The sequence below is a fragment of the Mobula birostris genome, chromosome 11 (genome assembly GCF_030028105.1).
Source record: "Mobula birostris isolate sMobBir1 chromosome 11, sMobBir1.hap1, whole genome shotgun sequence".
NCBI lineage: Eukaryota > Metazoa > Chordata > Chondrichthyes > Myliobatiformes > Myliobatidae > Mobula > Mobula birostris.
The window spans coordinates 63,578,430-63,601,442 of NC_092380.1; the positions used below are offsets into that span (position 1 = coordinate 63,578,430).

Below are 23,013 nucleotides of genomic sequence, written 5' to 3' on the forward strand. Positions count from 1 at the left end.
ATAGAGTCCTGTTGACTAGATTTGCAGGACATAATTCTCCATTAGCTTTACTCATTAGGTTTGGAATCTGGTCTTGTGATTTATTTTAGAAACTATTCCTTTGTGGCATTTTATCCAATTCCAAATAATGACTCACGGAAAGGATCAACTTGATGGTGAATTTCTTGAAAATTATTTTATTCTGACAGTCTGGCAGCTGGGTAAACCTCCACTGTATAGGGCGGAAGGTGAACATGGAATTGCGATCTATGCAATAGACTGACAATTTACCACTCACCTGGAAATTCCTATCGATGAGCCAGTTTGCCTCAAAGTCATCATCATCTTCACCAAAAGGGTTAATTAACTGTTCAGCCACCTATTTGGATTTACACAATAATGTTAATAGTGACAATGGGAGCTGATTTTATTTTTTCTTACTTCCCCTTGTCCATGTCCATGTTTTCCTTAACCCCTCAAGAAGAACCATGGCACAGAAACAGAGTTGCCACAGGCTGTAGAGCTCTTGCCTCACAGCCCTGGCAGCCTTATATTCACTCTTGACTTTCACTCTAGACTTTTGTCTACGATTGCACGAGGTTCCTCTCACATCTCAAAGTCATGTGGCTTGGTACATCAGTTGGCCAATAAATTGTCCCTAGCGTGCAGATGAGTGATGAAATGGAATTAGCGTGGCTGGGTGTATGATAGTTGTGTCAACTCGTTGAACGAAAGGATGTATTTCCATGTTGTGTGAATTTATATGGACTATGAGCAGGGTTAATCTTCATCTGTAGTCAGCCTTTATGCCTGAAATTAAAAAAGTAAGTCTCAACAGACTTTTCATGAATGTGCACACGACTGATTATGTTTCATCAATCATCCACATTCTGCACAACTGCCCACTCTCACCTGACTTAGCTGACACTGACCTGCTCAACATCAACCAAACAACACTAGAGTGGCTGGCTGTCTGGTGTGACAAGCTTTGATGATCGATTATCCTGAGAGATCGGTAATGGATGTTTGGAGCTTGGAATTTGGCTGATTTTAGTATTAACTGGCATGGATACGGGCAAGCCAATTGTATTATCACTTCCAGCAGAGACTATTTAACTTGTTCCTTACCAGGGATAATTAATTTGTTGCTAAGCCTTTATGGCATAGTTTCACTTCGTGTGATTTTTTAACATATTCGAATATTTGGGAGCAGCTCAAATCATTCCAAGCAAAAATTAGACACTGTTCCATAATTATTTTTTCATTCTTCCACCATTGCTAATGGATGTTACCACAGAGAGCAATATGAAACACAATTTCTAACAGTATCTAAACTAATGCAAATGTGAACCAAATTTCAAATGAAAAATAATGCTTATTATAAAATTGCTTTTTTTCTTCTGAATGAGTTTTGATTTAGGTGTTCTTTTTCAAGTTCACCTTTATTCCTGCCAACTAGCCCCAATCCAATTACTCCCAATTTTCCAAAGCTTATGAATGTTCACAACACATGTCTGACCGATAGAGCAGAAGTTGGACAAAATTAAAAATAAATAAATAAAATGGTTCATTTTGTTGGTAATTACTTCTTCTTCTTTAGTGTTCTCTTCTACTAAAAAGTGCTGCTTCACAGGGAGCAGTCATCTTTGGTATCTTACCCATTTTTCACCAGTGAAATCTGCTTGCAGGCACTTCAATCAGTTGTGCAAACTTGGGATAAACCTTTTCACTCCACCTAGATTAAAATCTGCAGGTAATCAATCGCAGCCTCTCTTTTCTATTTTAGATAATGTTATCCAATTAAGCACAGATCAGGTTTTGAACAAGAGACTTGTTTGTACAGTTCAATTCAAGCTTCACACTCCTGCTGTCAATCCAATCACCTGGAGCTCCACAGCAGGAATTTTGTTTTTAAATGCTCCATTTCAGATAAAATAGAAGCATTGAGTTTTTTTTTGCATGTTTGTATTATCTACAACAATTGCATTTACTCCAAGGATATCTTTGCACTCTAGCAAAAACGTATCTGTGCACATGCATAATTGACGGCCCATTATCTTTTAATCTTGTACACATTTCTCCCCCCAATATGTGTCCAATTTGATTACCCTGATACCTCCACCACAAACTTTTGATTCTGGTATCTGTCCAGACTGTTTCAGTTTCATTTTCTTGCTCTCTTTGTACATCTACCCCAAGTTAAACATGTGGCTTTTCTTCAAAATACATCAAGTTGGAATTATTACCTTAAGCCAGCCCGCATAAAAGAAAAACTGTAGTAGGGTGAACACAGGGATGTAAAGGTCGAGTTCATGGCCTGGATATCCTTGACTGGGATCAAGAAACTGCCGCCCGATTAGACATGCCAGAAAGAAGCTGTAAACTGCAATGGTGACAACCTGAGATATAACAAAGATATGATGTGAGATGGATGAAATCAGACATCATCACAATTAGAATTGGTTCCCAAATCTATCTTGAAAGATTCTCTCTTTCTGATTTTGAAATCATGAGAGACTCTCTCTTCTTGTGATTTACTCAGTTAAATATTGCACAATTATTTGAGAGAAAGACATAAGAGCACCATACAGATCTTTCAGCAAATGAAATATATTTTCTTGGCTGAGATAGAGATTGCCTTGTGTCTCTGTGTTACTGATAGGAGCTTTTTCTTTATCTATGAGAGATAATTAGAATGCAGTTTATATTCAATGAACAGTTTGAATATTTTACTTGGAGAAGCACAGAGGAACATTTGGAGAAACTTCTGAAATGCCCGGTTTGCTGCCGATGCTACTGTGCAAATGAGAATCTCTGGAGGGAAGGCCCCAAAATCCCTGGCTTTGCCTGCTGCTGTCGAACGAGGCTGGAGTCGAAGCGTTCGGCAGAGATGGTGCTCGGTACTTGGTGTCGGAGGGCTGGTTGGAGGCTCGAAGTTTTTGGGTGACTCAGAGTCGGACCGTGGTCGGGCATGGCAGGGAGAGTTTTCTTCCTTCTCCCGTCTGCGTGAGATGTGGGACTTTTGAGAGACTTTGAACTTTTTTACCGTGCCCATGGCCTGTTCTTCATCAAGTTATGGTATTGTTGCACTGTTGTAACTATATGTTATAATTATGTGGTTCTTGTTAGTTTTTTCAGTCTTGGTCTGTCCTGTGTGTCTGTGATATCACACCGGAGGAATATTGTATCATTTCTAAATGCATGCATTACTAAATGACAATAAGAGAGGACTGCATGTCCTCATAATCTAATCAAGTAATCTAATCTTTAGTGGCAACAGCAATTTTGTGCAAGACTCTAGCAATAATATTATCTTGCCCAAGAAAGACAAGACTGTGTATTGGAAAATGAGCATTTCATGTGCATATGTGTGAATAACATATTCCTCTTGAGGAGGAAGTCAGATAGGTTGCAGAGTGTGAGGATTAGTGAGCATTATACCTGGAGCTGGGATCAGTGGAGAAAATTGAAAGGAACTTTGAGAAAATGGATGTTGGAAAGAGATACCAAGAGAAGAGATTTCAGGAGTGGGATTTGCAATGAGGAAATGCCAACCCAGCAGAAGTGGGTTAGGATCCTTGTAGGTGGCATTGGGAGATTGGTGAAAAGATGTTATCGAGCCTGGGTATAAGTGTGAATGTGAAGGCAGCGGGATACTCAGTTGGGGGCTTGAGCAATATTAGTATTGGGGGGACAGTGTATAGGGGGTTGTGATGGTAGCTAGATTAAATGCAAAGCAAAATTCTGCCAGAAGATCTTTGCATATTGTCCAGCCATAGAATTTTGTTAATGTCTGCTTCTGTGTCTATGGTCCACACTATTCCAGGCCCTTGCATATGCAAAGAGTTTTGTGCAAGTGACATCAAACGTAATGTTTGACTTCACCATACAAACATAACCTATCGTAAACAAACGGGAACCAAAGTAGGTTTTCAGAGCTTCTCAATGTGTACATAAAGGTGTACATAATCATTGACTTCTTTAATGCACTGAAACATAGAATTAAAAATTCTCCTATAAAGTACCGAGATTTATAATCATGATTGTTTTATGTAAATCGCATTATTCATTAAATGCATGCCATGTAACATCAATCTTGGTTTGGTTTGGGACAGTCAGTATCATGGTAACTCTGTATTGACATTGGACTGTATAATAAACAAGTAGAAACTATCTAAAATCAGGATCGGATTAGATTTTGTGGTTGTTGACTCTCCAAGAAGAATGAGTACTTATTGGCCGGTGACATTCTCATCTATTACAAGGTTCTGCAGCTGATTTTGAAAGTACTTTAATCTCTGAGAGATGGCAGAAGTTTTTTTTTTCTGTCTGTGATAAAGTGGTGACACCACTCAACAATCAAACACCTTCGGATATCATACTTGATTTTATCAATCCAGATTTGAGCCACGTACCTGAAACAACAGTTCCTACCTGCGTGTAGACCAGGGGGACGCTGATCCAGTCGTAACTGTACAGCTTCTCACACTGGCTGCGCAAGTTGTGTACTTCCTATGAAGAAAACGCTCCTTTTATGACAGTGGCATGAGAATAGACTGTTCCATAAACTTTTAAAAGTGTGGTAGTTTTGGGTCCCTGATCAATAACACAAACAGTTCTGGCTTTTTCATCATTTTTCATTAGCACAGGACTGCCTAAAATTCTAAATCAGAGCTGGAGGACTGCAAATGTCACTTGGCCATCCAAGAAGGAGGAGAGGGTTAAACTAGCATGTTGATCAATTTGAGAATTTTTCTTTAGTCTTGGTTCAAAAGGGATTAATACAGTCAACAAGCAACAACAAGTAATGAATTGGTATTTATCTCACCTGTGGTGTCGGAGTGAAATGTCATAGTTTGATGCATTGCACCATCCAGACCCTTTCATTTACATATCAAATATGTACAGTTTTCCCCATGTTCCTTCATTCAAAAATTATACATTGGAAACTTTGTAGAAGCAAAATTGTGAAAACCTTTTAAAGTGCAATTCTTTTATAGTAAGAGGAGGAAGAATGACTTCTGTGTTTCTGCCTGTAAGGGCCAGGGTACAAACACTTCTGAAGCAGGTGCAGATACTCACTCTGAAGATATGAGCCAATGATACATAGTCACTGATTCGGTCTTCCCTCCTTGCTTTCACTGCTAAATTGACAAACCATACACAGGGTACCCAGAACTTGTTGTGAGGCGAATTCAAGCTTTCAAGCTTTTTGTACTCATCTGGAGTCATGAAACCTGGAAGCATTAAAAATAAGACACAGGAAAGGATAAGTAAATTAATTTGTGAAATCCTGAAAAACTGCCGAGTATTATAGAATTTCTCCTAATATTTTGTTATTCTGGGATCTCTTATTTTCATGGCCAGAGGGCAAGAGGAAATACTAGCCCACGTTATTGAAATGTAGCACTTAATTTTTATTATGACTGTGGTTCTAATTTCATGGTGGCATTAAATACAGCCAAATGTAGTTCTTTCTAACCTCCTTAAAGTAGCCATAATTTTGTTTGAGTTGAGGTTGTCATCAAAATCTTCAATTAGAAGAACAGCACAATTGAACCAAATCCTGCCCTCAGTCAATGTCAATCTATCTGTTCTCAGCCCGGGTCTTTGAATAACCAGCTGTGGAAAATCTTATCTTTCCCGTCAATGATTACTGAGACCAGCTCCATAGTTGCTGCCAGTACCTACTGATGTTGTGTGAGGGAGATCATGTCTCATAAACTGGATTGAGCTTTTTCGATGAAAACTCGTGATAAGTATAGTGCAGTGGGTGTTGTCTACATGGACCTCATTAAGGCATTTGATGAGGTCCCTCATGGGCTTGATTTAGAAGTTTAAGATATATGGAAACTGTAGTGACTTGATCAATTCGATTCAACACTACCTTGGTCATAGACAACAGGGCATAATGGTGAAGATGATTATCTCTATATAAGAATCAGATTTATTATCATGGACATATATTATGAAATTGTTGTATATGATATGGATGAAAATGTAGATGAAGTTTGCAGATGATACAAATTGGTGGAGGTGTGGATAGTGAAGAAGGTTATCAAAGGATACAGCAGGTTATAGATCAATTGGAGATGTGAATGGAGAAATGGCCAACAAAGTTTAATCCATACAAGTGTGAGTTGTTCCACTTTATGAGATCAAATGTACAAAGAGGGTATACCGTGAATGCAGGACTCTCTGAAACAGTCAAAAGGTTTGTTCTGACTCTGAGGAACAAGCCAAGATGTGCAGAGTAGCCTTGGCTTGCAGTCCTTTTTTTTTAAATTAAATTTTTTATGCGTTTCTACGATAAAACTACAGGAAAAAAACCCAAGAACAAAATGGAGATTTATACAGTGCGAAACAAACAAATCCAATATATAATTCATAGCAATAAAAAAGCACCCAAAATAGAATTATGTAAAATTAGTATCCACCCCAACCTCCCACTTGGCTTGCAAGTCCATAGCTTCCTGAAAGTGGCAACACAAGTAGAGAGGGCAGTAAAGAAACCATATGGGTTGCTTGCCTTCATCATTTGGGGCACCGAGAATGGAAGTTGGAAAGTCATGCTGCAGCTGTGTAAAAAAATTGGTTAGGGCCAGTTTTGGAGTATTGTGTGAGGGGAGAGCTGGCAGAAGAACTTATAAAATTATGAGAGGCTTGGATAGGGTTGGTGGTCAGAATCTTCCTCGCAGGAGGAGAATGTCAAATATTGGAGACTAAGGTGAAAGGTGTGGGGTGGGGAAGGTTTTAAGGAGATGTATGAGGCAAGAGTTTTACACAGAGAATGGTAGGTGCATGGAATGAGTTGTCGGAGGAGTGGTGGAAGCAGATTTGAGAGTGATGTTTAGCAGACGTTTAAACAGGCACATGAACGTGAACGGATTAGTTTAATTAGGTAACATGGTTTGGTCTATTACCTCACCAGAACCCTCAAAATTTCTTTCCTTCATGCTAGCTCCACTTGATCTCTTCCCTTGACTTCAATTACATACCTCTCTTTAGTCAGCTCCCCTGCACTGAGTATTCTCCCTGCCTCTGATCATCTCCCACCTTCCTGATGGTTCTCTGATCCCAATCTTTGGTCTTCCCTGACTTGTCAGTCATTCCCAGCCTCTGATCTCAGCTGCCCGCTCCCTTTAGCTGTTAATCACACCCTGTCCACCACACCTCATGGGCCACTGTAATCCCCTCCACTTCTCTTTCCCTGGATTGAACATTTTTCCAACACTCTAATCAAACACATTATCTGGTCACTTAACATATCCTACCCTGATGACCTCATCTCCACCCTAGTTCCCCCTTCCCATACGGTTGTTCATCCATTGGCTTGGATATTCCCAACTCAGCCAGTTTGCACTGTTGCACTGCCTGTCAGAGGCCATTGACCTTCCCTAACCTGGTCTGTCAATGCTCCCTCATCTTTGATTACTTCAATAATATTTACTTTCTCAGTAATTATTCAATAATTACTTCAGCATTATTCAAGTAATAATATTATTTAGTATTATTAATATTTGCTTTCTCTCAGTGTCTCCCTTTCATTTCCCCCACTCCCCATACTCTTCCTCCCCTTTAAATTGTCTCATACAGCCCAATATCTCCCAGACATGTATAGAGCCAAACCCAGGTGAGGGCTTTCACACTCTCCTATTGACTGCCCTGATGCTTTCCTACCTGCCTCCATCATGTGTCTCATGGTGGGAAAACGTTTGTAGACGGCAGTGCTGACTGAGCGGAAGGTGAGAATGGAGGCGAGGTTTGCATAGCGCATTAATGTCCTTCGCAGCATCCTGCCATACTCGTCTGTGCCTTGGACATGGCAGGAAACCGTACTCATGAGGCGGTCAAGCCATGGCATGTTCTGATACTGGTTCCACCAACGTGACACAACCAGACTGACGTAGAACCCTAGGGAGAGAGACCACCAGTGAGCTGTTGGAAAGATAGATGGCCAGCATTCAAGGACATATCAGTCACCTTATGATTTCTCCTCTGTGCTTTTATATCACAATATGTAATGTTCTTGCCAAAAATGGATAAAGAAAAATATAACAATATGTTCATACCATGCCTCTATTCTCACTGTTTCACACTGTTTCAAAATATCATATGTAATACACTCCTGATGTGGGCTAAGTTTCATAGAGCTGTACAGGGAAGGGGTTGGGGGTTTGTGGTTTGATCTCCTTGCTGGTTTTTCTGTGTGGGTGATCTGTTTGTTTTTCTGTGTGGGCTATCTGCTGGTTTTTGTGTAGGGGAGGGTGGGATGGTGTTTTGGTGCTGTTGGTGCTGTTTGTTTTTGCAAGGGAGGGGGTTGAGGGTCTGACGTTGTTTATGCTGTCTTTTTGTGAGGGAGGGGGTTGGGGGGTTTGGAGTTTTTGATGTTCCTGTTGCTGTCTTCTGGGTGGGCGATCTGCTGGTTTTTGTGCAAGGGAGGGTTTTGGGGGAGGGTTTCTGGGGTGTTGGTATTCCAGCTGCCTTTTCCTGGGTGAGCGATCTGTTAGTTTTTTTGTGCGATTGAGGGGTTGGGGGGGGTTGGGGTTTGTGAGTTTTGTTTCTTTTTTCTTTTCATGTGGGTGGGGTGGGGTGTTGATGTCATTTCTTTCAACAACTCCTGTGGTTTTTCTATATTTCATGGCTATCTGGAGAATAGGAATATCAGAGTTGTACATGCATTACTTTGACAATAAAATGAACCTTTGGAAAGGCTTCTTTGCAGTGAAGGAGGACAAGAATTAATTACATAGTGGCTGGCTCTTTTAAAGGGAGGAAGAGAGCAAGGACATTGTGATACTATTGAAATGAGGGAAAAGTGAACTGAATGGCATCAATAGTGTGTGGAGTCATTGGGGCGCTTGCTGCTCTTGAGATTGTTGAGTGCTTTGGCACCTAGTAAGGGCCAATAAAAAGAGGTTAGGTTTAAGCAAAACAGCAGTTGTTGGAATGGACAGGGTTAGAGTGGTTTGAGGCTTCTGAGAGGAGAGGCGGAGGCTGAGGTAGATTTCTGCTGAGTTTCCTTCTCTCTTTGTCTATTATTGCCTAGTAGTGCAGTGACAGGAGAGGAAAAGGAAACAAACAGATAATGCAAAGTACCCAGTGGCCATTTCCCTCAACAGCATGTATACCATTTTGAATATTATTGGGGGGTGTCCTACCAGGGAAAAAGTGCAGCAACCAGATCTCTGGCAACCTGGCTTCATGGCTTAGAAGGAAAGGTGGGTGGGGGGTGGAAGAGGAGTGTAGTAGTGAGAGGGGTTTCAATAGCATTGGACAGCAAACTTTTTCAAAAGCATTGTTTTTCAGAAAAGTTTTTCTATTTATGATAGACTACTTGAAGCTGAACACAAATATAATTGCAGACTACTTGTATCAGTAGGAATTTGGAGAAACAAGAAACTAACCTTTATTGAATATAGTGTGTTTAATTGCATAACGGGGCTGACATTTCCAATAGTACAACTAAGCTAAAAATGTCTTGTTGATGATTTTCATTTGTACTCATTGTCTGAGGCTTTTTGCTTAAGTGTCCAACAATAATCAGCCAGCACTGATGGATTCCAGTTGCCCTGGTGCCATTTCTTCATGACCACAATGCCCTGGTGAAATCTTTTACCATGATCATCACTGACATTGCCAAGATTTGCAGGGAAGAAGTCTGAATGAGAATGCAGAAAATGAAGCTTTAGTGACAAGTTACACTTCATGGTTTTGTATGCTTGAAGCATGTTGTCAACCAGCTGCTTGTTGTTTGGTGCTCTGTAGTTGCTAAGAAAATTTTCAACAACATCCTTGAATGCTTTCCATGTGATTTTCTCCAGTCCCACTAGAAGTTAATTGAATTGCCTGTCATTAATGACCTGTTTGATTTGTGGAACAACAAAAATAACTTTCTTATTCTTGGTGTCAGTTACTCTGGGAAACATCTGTCTCAAATATCAAAGTCCATGTTGAAAATTTTTGTGCCTGGTGACAGCAGATTGCATCCTTGCAGTCTTGAACCCAGTAATTCTGCTTTTGCCTTTAACCAGGCGATTTATCACAGATTAGGTTATCAGATGAGACTCACTAGACATAAACGGTTCAAAATCTGTATCAGTATCAGCGTTGTTTTTCATTCCTGTCTCGTGAAGCATGGCATCTTTGTCTGCCTCCTCTAGACTGCATGTCTCTGGTAGCTTTTGTACTGGAACACTATTGTCATGTGGCACATGTCTCATGGCTGAAGGTAGAGTGGATTATTCAATGGATTTCTTGATTTTAGCAGAGAAACCAGGCACATTGGTGAGACAGAAGTAGCTGTCACAAGATCCTTCTGCTCTCGCCATGTTATGCAGACGGCCAATGGCATTGACTTCCAAGTACCTCTGAGCCAAGCTCTGAGATCGACATTACATGTTGCACAGCAAATGTGAGGAGCCCAGGCTTTGTCTTGGTTGCCAATTTTACCCCCAGAGAGGAGCTCATAGGCTTTCTTAATAAGAGGTGTCATGCTCCATCTTTGAGATTTAAGTTTATACTCGCCACAAAGTATCACAACTATTGCAACGTTGGTGAGACATTTTGCTATCACAAATGCTCCTGAAAATACAATTACTTTTTATAATGAGTACACACAATATGCTATGCACGTAGAGCTTGCGCATCAATCTGATCGCAAACCGATATACTGTACATGTGAAAGCAATGCATTGAATGGTGTGTGTGTGATGCTTTTATAGCCTTTCTGAAACCTGTCCTGCCATGCAGCATCCACTCTGCCCAGGCATGCCTGGACAAGACAGAAGACTTCTCAGCTTACATTGAGGGCAACATCTCAATTGACTTGTAGTTGCATAGACACCTGAAGAGTAGACTATCTGTTGGGTGGAAGTGACCAACAACTCTGATAGAGGCAGATGCCAAGTTTTTAAGCTCACCAGTGGGAGGTGGTGCTTTAGCACTGCTGGCCCACCACCTTGAGGGAGTCTTGATCATAAGCGGGCTGAAACTCCTGAAGACAGGTGGCAGATCAACTGATGATCCCACTGGTGATAGCACAGGACAGTTAACATCTTAGTCCACGTGTATTTTGTTACTGAATTGAAATAACAAATATAGGTGATTTAAAAATGATGTGTCATATGGAAATTTCATGGTGATTTTCATGATCAGCAGCCCAAAATCCAGAAGATACACCCTAAGGTATTCAAGAAGCAAAATCTTTGCCGTTCAGTGTATTACGGGAGGAGACAAGAGATGATGTGAGGAAATCAAATGCAGTGTTAGCATTTCAAGAGGACCAGAATATAAAAGCAAGGATGTAATGCTGAGACTGATGAGGCATTAGTCAGACCGCACTTGGAGTACTGTGAGCTATTTTGAGCCCCTTATCTAAGAAAGGATGTGCTGACATTGGAGAGAGTTCAGAGGAAGTTTATGGGAATGATTCTGGGAATGGAAGGGTTCTTAAATGAGGAACGTTTGATGGCTCTGAGCCTGTGCTTGCTTGTATTTAGAAGAATATGGGGGGGCTCTCATTGAAACCTATTGAATGTTGAAAGGCCTAGATAGTGTAGATGTGGAGAGGATGTTTCCTATAGTGGGGGAGTCTAGGAGCAGAGGGCACAACATCAGAATAGAGGGATCTCCAGTTAGAGTGGAGATGGGGAGGACTTTCTCTAGCCAGAGGTGGTAAATCTGTAGAACTCGTTGGCACAGGCGGCTGTCGAGACTAGGTCATTGAGTGTATTTAAGGTGGAGGTTGATAGGTTCTTGATTCGTCAAAGCATGAACGGTTACAGGGAGAAGGCAGGAGGATGGGGGTTGAGAAGGAAAATGGATCAGACATGTTGAAATGGCAGAGCAGACAATGGGCTGAAGTGTTTACTTCTGTTCCTATCCCTTAAAGTACTATGGTGACTTTGCAGATGTGAAAGAGATACCCCGATGGTATTTTGCCTCCAAGATATCAGGGCGAGGACGTTTCAGATTGGGCCCACAGCATTCTAAAGGGGGAGGGTGAGCAGCCAGATGTCATGTTACATAACATATTGGTACCAACAACGTAGGTAGGAAAAGGGATGAGGTCCTGAAGAAAGAATATAGGGAGCTAAGGAGGAAGCTGGAAAGCAGGACTCCAAAGGCTCTGGATTGTTACCTGTACTATGCACTAGTGAGGGTAAGAATAGGATAACTTGGCAGATGAATGTGTGGCTGAAGGTTTGGTGTGGGGTCAGGGTCTCAGATCTGCGGATCATGAGAATCTCTTCTGAGGAAGGTATGGCCTGTACAAAAAAGGGCAGGTTGCACCTGAATTCAAGGGGAACCAATATCCCTAGCGAGAGCTGGTGGGAATGGATTAAACTAGTTTGGCAGGGGAATAGAAACCTGAGTGATAGGAAAGAGGATGGGGCAGCTGGTATACAAGTAGATGCAACATGTAGTGAGACTGTAAGGAAAGATAGGCAGTTGATAGAACAAAATTACAGTCAGTAGGAGGGGTTGACTTGTGTTTATTTTAATGCAAGAATTCTGAGGAACAAGGATGATGAACTTATAGCCTGGATCAGTACACATAACTATGACGTTGTGGCCATTACTTGCCTGCCACAAGGGTGGGAATGGTGACTATAGGTTCTGGGGTTTGGATGTTTCAAAATGGATAGGGAGGGAGGTAAAAGAGACGGACAAGGGTCATTGCAAATCAGGGATAGTATCATAGCTGCAGAAAGGGGTGATGTTGTGGAGAGATTGTCTCCTGAGTCAGTGTGGGTGGAAATCAGGAATAGGAAGAGAGCAATCACTCTGCTGGGGATATTCTATAGACACCTTCCACCCCCCACCAAAAAAAGCAACAGAGACAGTGAGGAAAAGATCAGGAGGCAGATTTTAGAAAGGTGTAAAAATCACAGGTTTATTCCATGGGTGACTTCAACTTCTCTAATATTGATTGGCACTTCTTTAGTGCAAAATGTTTAGGTGGGTGGAATGTGTTATTTGTGTCTAGGAAGGATTCCTGATACAATTCGTAGGCAGGCTGACTAGAGGAAAGGCAAAATTGGTACTAGGCAATGAACCAGGACAGGTGTCAGATCGTTTCGTGGGTGAGCATTTCAGCAAAAGTGACCACAACTCGCTGACCTTTATCATAGCCTTAGACAGGGATCGGAGCAGGTGGTACAGGAAAGTATTTAATTAGGGAAGGAGAAATTATGATGCTATTAGGCAGGAACTTGGAAGCATAAATTGGGAATGGATGTACTCGGGGAACATCTGCATGGGGTTCTGGATAGGTTTATCCCATTGAGGCAGGGATAGGATGGTAGGATGAGGGAACCATCATTGAAAAGAGATGTGGAACACCTTCTCAAGAGGAGGAAGAAAGGTTGCTTAAGGATTAGGATGCAAGAGTAAGACAGGGGTCTAGAGAGTTACAAGGTTGCCAGGAAGGAGCCGAAGAATGGACATAGGAGAGTGAGAAGGGTGCATGACTAGGCTTGGCAATTAGGATTAAGGAAAACCACCAAAGTGTTCTACTTGTATGTGAAAAAAAGGAGGATGAATAGAGTAAGGGTAGGACTGATGAGGGACAGTAGAGGCATGTGCCTTGAATTGGAGGATGTAGGGGAGGTTTTTACAGAATACTTTGCTTTGGTATCCACCAGTCAGAGTGACCTTGATGTTTGTGAAGATAGTGTAAAATAGGCTGATATGCTAGAGCTTGTTGATGTTAAGAAGGGATAAGCAGGAACTTTTGAAAAACATTAGGATAGATAAATCCCCAGGGCTGGAAGGATATATCCCAGTTTACTATGGGAATCAGGAGAAGAGGTTGCTGCACCCTGGGTGATGATCTTTGCATCCTTACTGGCCACAGGAGTAATACCAGATGATTGGAAGATGGCAAATGTTATTCCTTTCTTCAAGAAAGGGAGTAGGGATAACCCTAGGAATTACAAAGCAGTGAGTCTTACTTCAGTGGTGGGAAAATTATTGGAGAAGATTCTTAGGGACAGGGTTTATGGGTATTTGGAGAAGCATAGTCTGAATAGGGATAACCAGCAAGTCTTTGTGAGGTAGGCCATGCTTCATGAGCCTGATTGAATTATTTGAGGCTGTGACAAAGCACACCGATGAAGATAGAACAGTGGATGTGGTGTATGTGAATTTTAGTATGGCATTTCATAGATTCCCAATGGTAGGCTCATTCAGGAAGTCAATAGGCATGGGATCCAGGAAAACCTGGCTGTGTGGATTCAGAAGTAGCTGCCCATAGAAGGAAAATGGTGGTTGTAGATGGACAATATTCTACCTGGAGGTCAGTGACCAGTGGTGTTCCACAGAGATCTGTTATGGGACCCCTGCTCTTTGTGATTTTTATGAATAACTTGGATGGGGAAGTGGAAGGGTGGGTTAGTAAATTTGCAGATGACAAGAAAGTTGGTGGAGTTGTGGATAATGTGGACGTTTGTCATAGGTTACAATAGGACATTGATAGGCAGAGCTGGCTATGAAGTAGCAGATGGAGTTCAACCTGGAGAAGTGTGAAATGATTCACTTTAGAAGGTCAAATTTGAAGACAGAATACAAGGTTAATGGCAGGATTCTTGGCAGTATAAAGGAACAGAGGGTTCTTGGGGTCCACAGATCCTTCAAAGTTGCCGGCAAGTTGATAAGATGAAGAAGGCGTATGGTGTGTTGGCCTTCATTCATTGGGGGAGTGAGTTCAAGAGCCATGTGGTAATATTGCAGCTTTAGAAAATCCTGGTTAGACCACACTTCGAATATTGTGCTCAGTTCTAGTCACTTCATTGTAGCAATGATGTAGAAGTTTTAGAGAGGGTGCAGAGGAGATTTCTGAGATGCTCCAGGATTAGAGAGCATTTCTTATGAGGATAGATTGAACAAGCTAGGGTTTTTCTCCTCAGAGTGAAGGAGGATGAGAGGTGACTTGATAGAGGTGTACAAGATGATAAGAGGCATAGGTCGAGAGGAAAGCCAGAGGTTTTTTTCCCAGGGTGGAAATGGTTAATACAAAGGGTTTAATTTTAAGGTGGTTGGAGGAAAGTATAGGGTGGTTGTCAGAGGTAATTTCTTTACACAAAGTGTGATGACTGCATGGAACACCCTGTGGGACAGTGGTGGTAGAGGCAGATGAGATGCATTGGGGGTACTGTATTTAAAAACTTTTAGATAGACACATAGTTGATAGAAAAATAATTGGCTGTGTAGGAGGGAAGGGTTAGATTGATCTTAGAGTAGGTTAAAAGGTCAGCACAACATTGTGGGTTGAATGGTCTGTAGTGTGCTGCAGTTTTATGTTTTTTATGGCTAAAAATAATGTAAATTATTCCTTTTTGACCTCTCGCACCCAGGTTGATGCTGCGCCCCATACCCTCAAATAAATAAATGCTTTCCTAAACTGTCTCATTGTTACTACTTAACAATAGATGATTTCAAATGACTGGCTTAATAATTTTGATTTAAGAAACATTTTATAGTGAACTCATTTTTTGCTGTATGTAATTATTTACATAGACAGTGGATTCCTGTGAGTTGAGACACATTAGGACCAGTACATTATGGCCCAATTAAGCGACTGCCCCAATTAACCAAAGTTTCATGGAAATAGTTAAACAGGTACAAAAAAGTCAAACTACCTTTAACTGAGTAATAAATTATGTATTTAAATGAAATACAGAACAAATTAGAACACTACCAATAGTACTACAGTACTATAAAACTGTATTAGTTCCTAAAAGTTATTGACAGAGGAATTCACCCAGTGTACTCTGCCGTGTTCTTTTAATTGACTGTAAATGAACAAAGTCAGCATAGACATCTAGTGCAGATAATGGACTGCTTTCATACAATGCTTTCAATGATTGCATCCTCCAAATCTTCATTTTCATTGTAACATTCAAGATGATTGTCAATACTTTCAAATTCTTCATAGTCCTAGCTTGATGAAGTAGTGAAATAATTTCTTTCTCACTCTTGGCCATTTCTGGCTTGAATCCGCAGTGAGCAAAACAGTTCTGAATTGTCTTACTGCTTATTTCTTGCCAACTATCAGTGACAAAAATCACCATTTTTTGAACTCAAAAACACACAGCTGATGCTATTTAAAAAATATTCACTCTGCACTGTCGTCCTAAATCTTCGTTCGCGAAGCCAAGCCATGATGATGATGATGATGACTCTAGCACAGTCATACACGTGCACACACCTGACGCTAATTAGAAACTGTGCAGCTCCAGTCTCCTACTCCAGTTAAGCCACACGGTGAACCAAATAAATGGAGGGAATCCGGCTATTTTCTCGACTAGCTTTTGTTCTTTGGGAGCTGTCCGAGATAAGCATCTGCCCCAATAAACCAATGGCTCAATTAACTGGAATCCAGCTTAAGTTTGGATGCAGCTAATGTCTTGGACTCCTCAAATTTCCAACTAACATTCATGATTTATTTCCGTGAAAGAATAGAGAAAACAGATATCCATTAATGAGGCCAAACTCAAATTGGACTTTAACAGGTTACATTGACCAAGGTGAGCAACCATTGATGGTCAAGTGTTCTTTTTGAAACACAGGGGCTGCTAGTCCTTAAGTAAGTTATCTCTTCATTTACTGATACTTAACATGGCACACTTTAATGACATTATCAAATTACGAAGCTATATTTCAAGGGTGCTTCTCAGGCACCATTCTGAAATAAATTCTTTGCTGGAAGAAATAACTGCTGACCCTAATACTTTCCAAAAACTTAGTACTTACCAGCTCTGTCATCCATGCAGATCTGAATAGTGAATCTGTATTACCAGGTTGGTTTTAATTGGTCTTGTATTTGGATTGCAAAACAAGCACTCTTTTGCTTAATATGGATCCACCCTGAATGTCCAAATGAATTTTGTTCAAACTACATGCAGCAACTATCAATATATTCATTTATTCTAAGGGATTTCAGTAATCAGATTGAAGTAGGGTTTATTGTTTAACAACTATCAATATATTAATTTATTCTAAAGGATTTTAGTAATGATATTGAAGTAGGTTTAATTGTTTAACATGGGCGTGCAGCAACAGGTGCTGGAAACGGGAGACGATATTGCGACCTCGGCCGACTGGCCGCTGTATTTCAGTGACATGTCTTAAAATTTTAACCAAGCAGGGTTGGCTAGCTGAAATATTTTGGTTGACTACGACACCTGCCTGACATGGGCTTGGAAAAATATTCAAACCAAGTACCAAGTAATGTCATGAAGTCCTCAATGATATTTGAAGACATAACTGAAATAAGAGTGGGCGTTTAGCAGCCAGCAGGTGTGTTATGCTTCTCCTTCTGATTCTGCAAGAAACTATGTTGCAGTAAGCTTTGGGGCTATCTTTCAAACAGTTGTAGTCTAGAGTTAAACAATGTCAAAAATAATTATCCATTCTAATTCAGGAAAAAAAGCATAATGAATTTACCATTGACTGTCAATGCAAAACTTAGTTGTGACTTTGCATTACTAAATTGGTTTTGTTGCATTAATTTTCAGGTAATGAAACAAGTGCAAATATGTTGAAAATATACCCCGCCCTAATCTCCAAATCGGTTGTACTGAAAAACACAACATAAAAATGATTTCATAGCAAGGTCTTGCCACTAAGTATCAACTTTATCATACAAAACCAGTGAAGATCAGGAGAATCTGAAATCCAGAAGAATTCTTACCGAGCACAAATGACATTGGGATTAGATCAGCATAATTGTTGCAGTTGATGGCCATTTTCTCAAAAAAACGCTTTTGGCTCTCTTTCAGCATAAACCTACAGATATTGGAGGGATAAAGTATAAAGACTTTACAAAGATAAAAAGAAAGTATTGGAAATATTCAGTGGGCCCGATAGCAACTGTGGTGAGAGAAACAGTCAGCACCTAAAATTTGTTGTGATGATGTTTCATCAGAATTATAAACACTCAGGAATTGCAGAGAAATGTGGAGATCAAGAGAGAGTGTATGACAGTGTTGATTCTTGTTAAGAGAGAGTAGTGATGGTTTGAAAGTTGAGGCCTTTTCAAAGGGGTATAAAAACAGAGAAGAATGAGTTTAGAGGGGAGAGGTTAATATCAAAACACTAGAGATCTAAAATAAAAGAGAAAGGTGGAAGTACAGCAGTTCAGACACCTGTGTAGAGGGAAAAGTGGAGTCCATGAGCCATTCCTCATTAGAGGGTCAGTAATTTTAAATTCTTTTGCATTATCATTTCAGACTATTTGTCTTGGCACAAGTACGCACGTGCCATTACAAGGAAGGCATGGCAGCACCTCTACTTTCTTAGGAGTTTGTGCAGATCTGGCATGTCATTTAAAACCTTGACAAACTTCTGTAGATGCACAAGTGAGAGTATCCCGACTGACTGCATCATGGCCTGGTAAGGAAACACCAATGGCCAAGAACGGGAAAATCCTGCAAAAGTAGTGGAAGCAGCCCAGTCCATCGCAAGAAAAGTCCTTCCCATCATTTAGTACATCTGCAAGAAAAGCTGCCAGAAGAAAGCAGTATCCATCAACAAGGCTGTGCTCTCTTCTTGTGGTTGCCATGGTGAAGGAGGTACAGGAGTCTTAGGTCCCAAACCACCAGGTTCAGGGACAGTTATTACCATTCATCCATCAGGCTCCTGAACCAGTGTGGACAACATCACTCACCTCGTCACTTTGGCAGGGGGATGAGAACCACAGCACCAGATCAGAAAGTGGAGGGATGGAGAGGAAGGTAAATGTCAGGGCTAGTTAAAACAGGCTCTGACAGTAATAGATACCATGCAATGGACAGTTTGAAGTGTGTGTTTTTTAATGCTAGGAGAATAAATGCTGGTTAAAGGTGATTAACTTAGATCATGGATCTGTAATTGGAACCATGATGTTGTTGCTATTACAGAGACTTGGTTGAAAGAGGGACAGGAATGGGTGCTTAACGTCCCAGGGTTTTGATGTTTTAGAAAATGTGGAGAGTGATGTTACAGGGGTTGCACATCTAATCAGGGACAATATCACAGCTGCCCTCAGGGAGGACATAATGGAGGGTTTTTCCACTGAGTGTATATGGGTAGAACTCAAAAATAGGAAAAGTGCGATCACTCTGAGTGGATTGTACTATGGACCACCCAATAGTCATTGGCACATTGAGGGGCAGATAAACAGGTAAATTAATGAAAGGTGAAAACAATAGGGTTGCTGTCATGGGGGACTTCAACTTCACTAATATAAGCTGGGATCTTCTTAATCCAAGAGATTTAGATGGGGCAGAATTTGTTAGTGCATCCAGGCGGGTTTCTTAAATCAATATGTAGTTAGTCCAACAAGAGGAGGGTCTGTATTGGACCTGATGTTGGGTAATGAGCCTGGCCGGATGACTGACCCTTTCAGTGGTCAGCAGTTAGGCGACAGTGACTTGAGTTTTGACATAGCTATAGATAATGATAATGATGGATCTTGTGGGAGGGCATTAAATTTAAGCAAGGGCAAATTATGAGAGCATTAGGCAGGAACTAGGGAGACAACGGGAATTCTGCAGATGCTGGAAATTCAAGCAACACACATCAAGGTTGCTGGTGAACGCTGCAGGCCAGGCAGCATCTCTAGGAAGAGGTGCAGTCGACGCTTCAGGCCGAGACCCTTCGTCAGGACTAACTGAAGGAAGAGTTAGTAAGAGATTTGGAAGTGGGAGGGGGAGGGGGAGATCCAAAATAATAGGAGAAGACAGGAGGGGGAGGGATGGAGCCAAGAGCTGGACAGGTGATTGGCAAAGGGGATATGAGAGGATCATGGGACAGGAGGTTCGGGGAGAAAGACAAGTGAGGGAGGAAACCCAGAGGATGGGCAAGGGGTATAGTCAGAGGGACAGAGGGAGAAAAAGGAGAGTGAGAGAAAGAATGTGTGTATAAAAATAAATAACGGATGGGGTACGAGGGGGAGGTGGGGCATTAGCGGAAGTTAGAGAAGTCGATGTTCATGCCATCAGGTTGGAGGCTACCCAGACAGAATATAAGGTGTTGTTCCTCCAACCTGAGTGTGGCTTCATCTTTACAGTAGAGGAGGCCGTGGATAGACATGTCAGAATGGGAATGGGATGTGGAATTAAAATGTGTGGCCACTGGGAGATCCTGCTTTCTCTGGTGGACAGAGCATAGGTGTTCAGCAAAGCGGTCTCCCAGTCTGCGTCGGGTCTCGCCAATATATAGAAGGCCACATCAAGAGCACCAGACGCAATATATCACCCCAGCCGACTCACAGGTGAAGTGTTGCCTCACCTGGAAGGACTGTCTGGGGCCCTGAATGGTGGTAAGGGAGGAAGTGTAAGGGCATGTGTAGCACTTGCTCCGCTTACAAGGATAAATGCCAGGAGGGAGATCAGTGGGGAGGGATGGGGGGGACGAATGGACAAGGGAGTTGCGTAGGGAGTGATCCCTGCGGAATGCAGAGAGATGGGGGGAGGGAAAGATGTGCTTAGTGGTGGGATCCCGTTGGAGGTGGCGGAAGTTACGGAGAATAATATGTTGGACCCGGAAGCTGGTGGGGTGGTGGGTGAGGACCAGGGGAACCCTATTCCTAGTGGGGTGACGGGAGGATGGAGTGAGAGCAGATGTACGTGAAATGGGGGAGATGCGTTTAAGAGCAGAGTTGATAGTGGAGGAAGGGAAGCCCCTTTCTTTAAAAAAGGAAGACATCTCCCCCGTCCTAGAACGAAAAGCCTCATCCTGAGAGAGAAGTTGATCTGGCTGAAAGTGTGATGGCTGCAGATTCAACTGAAGATTAAATTCAAAATGTAATTGAATGAATATTTAAATGTTAAATAGATTGTTTTGGAGAATTAACATGGGTATGGATCTTATTTTTTATTTACAAAGTGCCAGCATTGATAGGTGGATCAAATAGCCCTCCCACAGGAATGTAGTAATGCTACAATTAAAAGGAAAAATACAGGTTCTAATCATCCAAATCTTTTAATTGGAAAAATGGTCTTGTGGATGGGAAAACTGCCACTTCGATACTGAGAGAGGAATGCAAAATATTGTGCACCAATTAGTGTAACATGAGTTGGAAGTGACTGTAATCTCCAATTAAGTACAGAAGGATAGAACATCTTGAAAGTTATCATCTGATCAGAGAGAACCAGCATGGGTCTGTTAACAGGAGGTCATACTTGATACCTGACTTAAGTTAACCATATAACCATATAACAATTACAACATGGGAACAGGCCAACTCGGCCCTTCTGGTCTGTGCCGAACTCTTACTCTCTCCTAGTCCCACCGACCTGCACTCAGCCCATAACCCTCCATTCCTTTCCTGTCCATATATCTATCCAATTTAACTTTAAACGACAACATCAAACCTGCCTCAACCACTTCTGCTAGAAGCTCATTCCACACCTACCACTCTCTGAGTAAAGAAGTTCCCCCTCATGTTACCCCTAAACTTTTGTTGTGATCAGAAAAGTATTAATTGATATTATTTATATGGACTTTCGAAAGGAGCTTTACTAAGTTCCTTACAAGAGGCCATTAAATTTCATGAATTAAACAGAAACTATTTTATGTTGTTAGGAAATTATTGAAGAGCAGGAGAATAGATTAGAAATAATGGACAAATATATTGGTAATAAATAATAATTGGGTATTCCCAAAAATGTGTGTTGATTCCATGATTCTACACCATACATATAAACAACTTTTCAATAGAAAATCACATATCCAAGATTGCCAGATACATGAGTGGACTATAATGTAAGTGGCATAGATGGAAGCATAAAGTTACTGAGTGATATTAATAAATTAAATGAATGGATAAAACCAAGGCAATTGAATTTCAATGTAGCTATCTACTTTGGTGCTTAAAAGCATTATTAAAGTGTATTCTTACCCCAAGCAGAGTGATAGAAATTGTATTCAGGAGACAGCTACGGGAAATGAGAGTATTTTCAGGAATGGAATTATAAAGCACTTCTATATATAAAGGAAACTCTTTATAAATTGACAATTAATATTAGTTTGTTTTGAAATCTGGTAATAATAGATTTTTTTTATGACCGGAGGGCACATATGTGGGCTTCATTCAAATTTTAACCAATGATATAATTGATGAGAAAAATGATTCATTTTTGTTCTCATAATGTTTTATAAAGGAATCCTGGACCCAAAATGAATTATTCTTTGACTAATGCAGTTACTGTTCTGAGATAAATGTGGGCAGAGATGTGGAGGAATGCCACTTAGAAGTACTCTTGCCCTGCAGTCAACTGGATCTGAAAGTATATGTGAAGAGTCGGGAACACGGGTGCTGGTCAGGGAACAGACAATAGAAAGTATAAGTAGCAGGTAAGGGGCAAGAGCAAGAACAGGAGAAGTAAAATTCAATGACGAAATCAAAGGGATCTCTTATTTGCTTAGCCCTTGTTTCCACTTCACTGGAGGCCCAAGAGACTGCACATGGTGAAACTTCACATCTGGACTTCACTTACCTGTAGATGCAGCTGAGAATGAGGTAGAGCAGCATAAAGATGAGAAACTCCTTGTACAGTAGTTTGTATATGCTGCCCTTCCACTGCAACAACAGCTTGGAAAACCCGCACAAGCGGGCATTGGCCACACGACTTGTATAGGTTACTGTCATAATGAGACCTGTGTGACCTGGAGGGAGGAACATAAACTGCCAATGGTTAACTATCTGAGAACAAAACACATTTTATTTCCTTTGCCTTTACGTTCTCTCTCCTTTACCTGGTGGGAAGTGGTTCCACGGAGACCAGCCATCAGTACTCATTTGTGAGTACTGGAGGACTGCGCAGCCATGGGATAAGACTTGTAAGGCTTGAGTGTGATCTTGTCTCCATTTGGCATTTACACATCTTATAGTGGAGTCAATTAATAGTGAAAATCCAAGAATGATGTTTGTTGAAAGTTAGCTCAAGAGTAATAAAAACAAAAAAATCCTAGGAAAACAGGACAAATCCGGCAGGTTATGGGAAGAAGGCAGCAGATTGGGATTGAGAGGGATAATAAATCACC

The 23,013-nt window shown here is 41.1% G+C and overlaps 1 protein-coding gene across 1 annotated transcript in view; it reads right to left on the bottom strand.

The window, feature by feature from the left end:
- The window catches only part of best1 (bestrophin 1), a 35,203-nt gene extending 12,585 nt beyond the window's left edge, over window positions 1-22,618 (bottom strand). Inside the window, exons 1-7 of the mRNA XM_072272942.1 lie at window positions 22,467-22,618; window positions 17,678-17,772; window positions 7,660-7,893; window positions 5,062-5,216; window positions 4,414-4,491; window positions 2,226-2,378; window positions 278-358 (exon numbers count right to left, since the gene is read on the bottom strand). Coding sequence (XP_072129043.1) covers window positions 278-358; window positions 2,226-2,378; window positions 4,414-4,491; window positions 5,062-5,216; window positions 7,660-7,893; window positions 17,678-17,772; window positions 22,467-22,618 — 948 coding nt within the window. The remainder of the gene's footprint in view (window positions 1-277; window positions 359-2,225; window positions 2,379-4,413; window positions 4,492-5,061; window positions 5,217-7,659; window positions 7,894-17,677; window positions 17,773-22,466) is intronic.
- Between the last annotated feature and the right edge of the window lie 395 nt (window positions 22,619-23,013).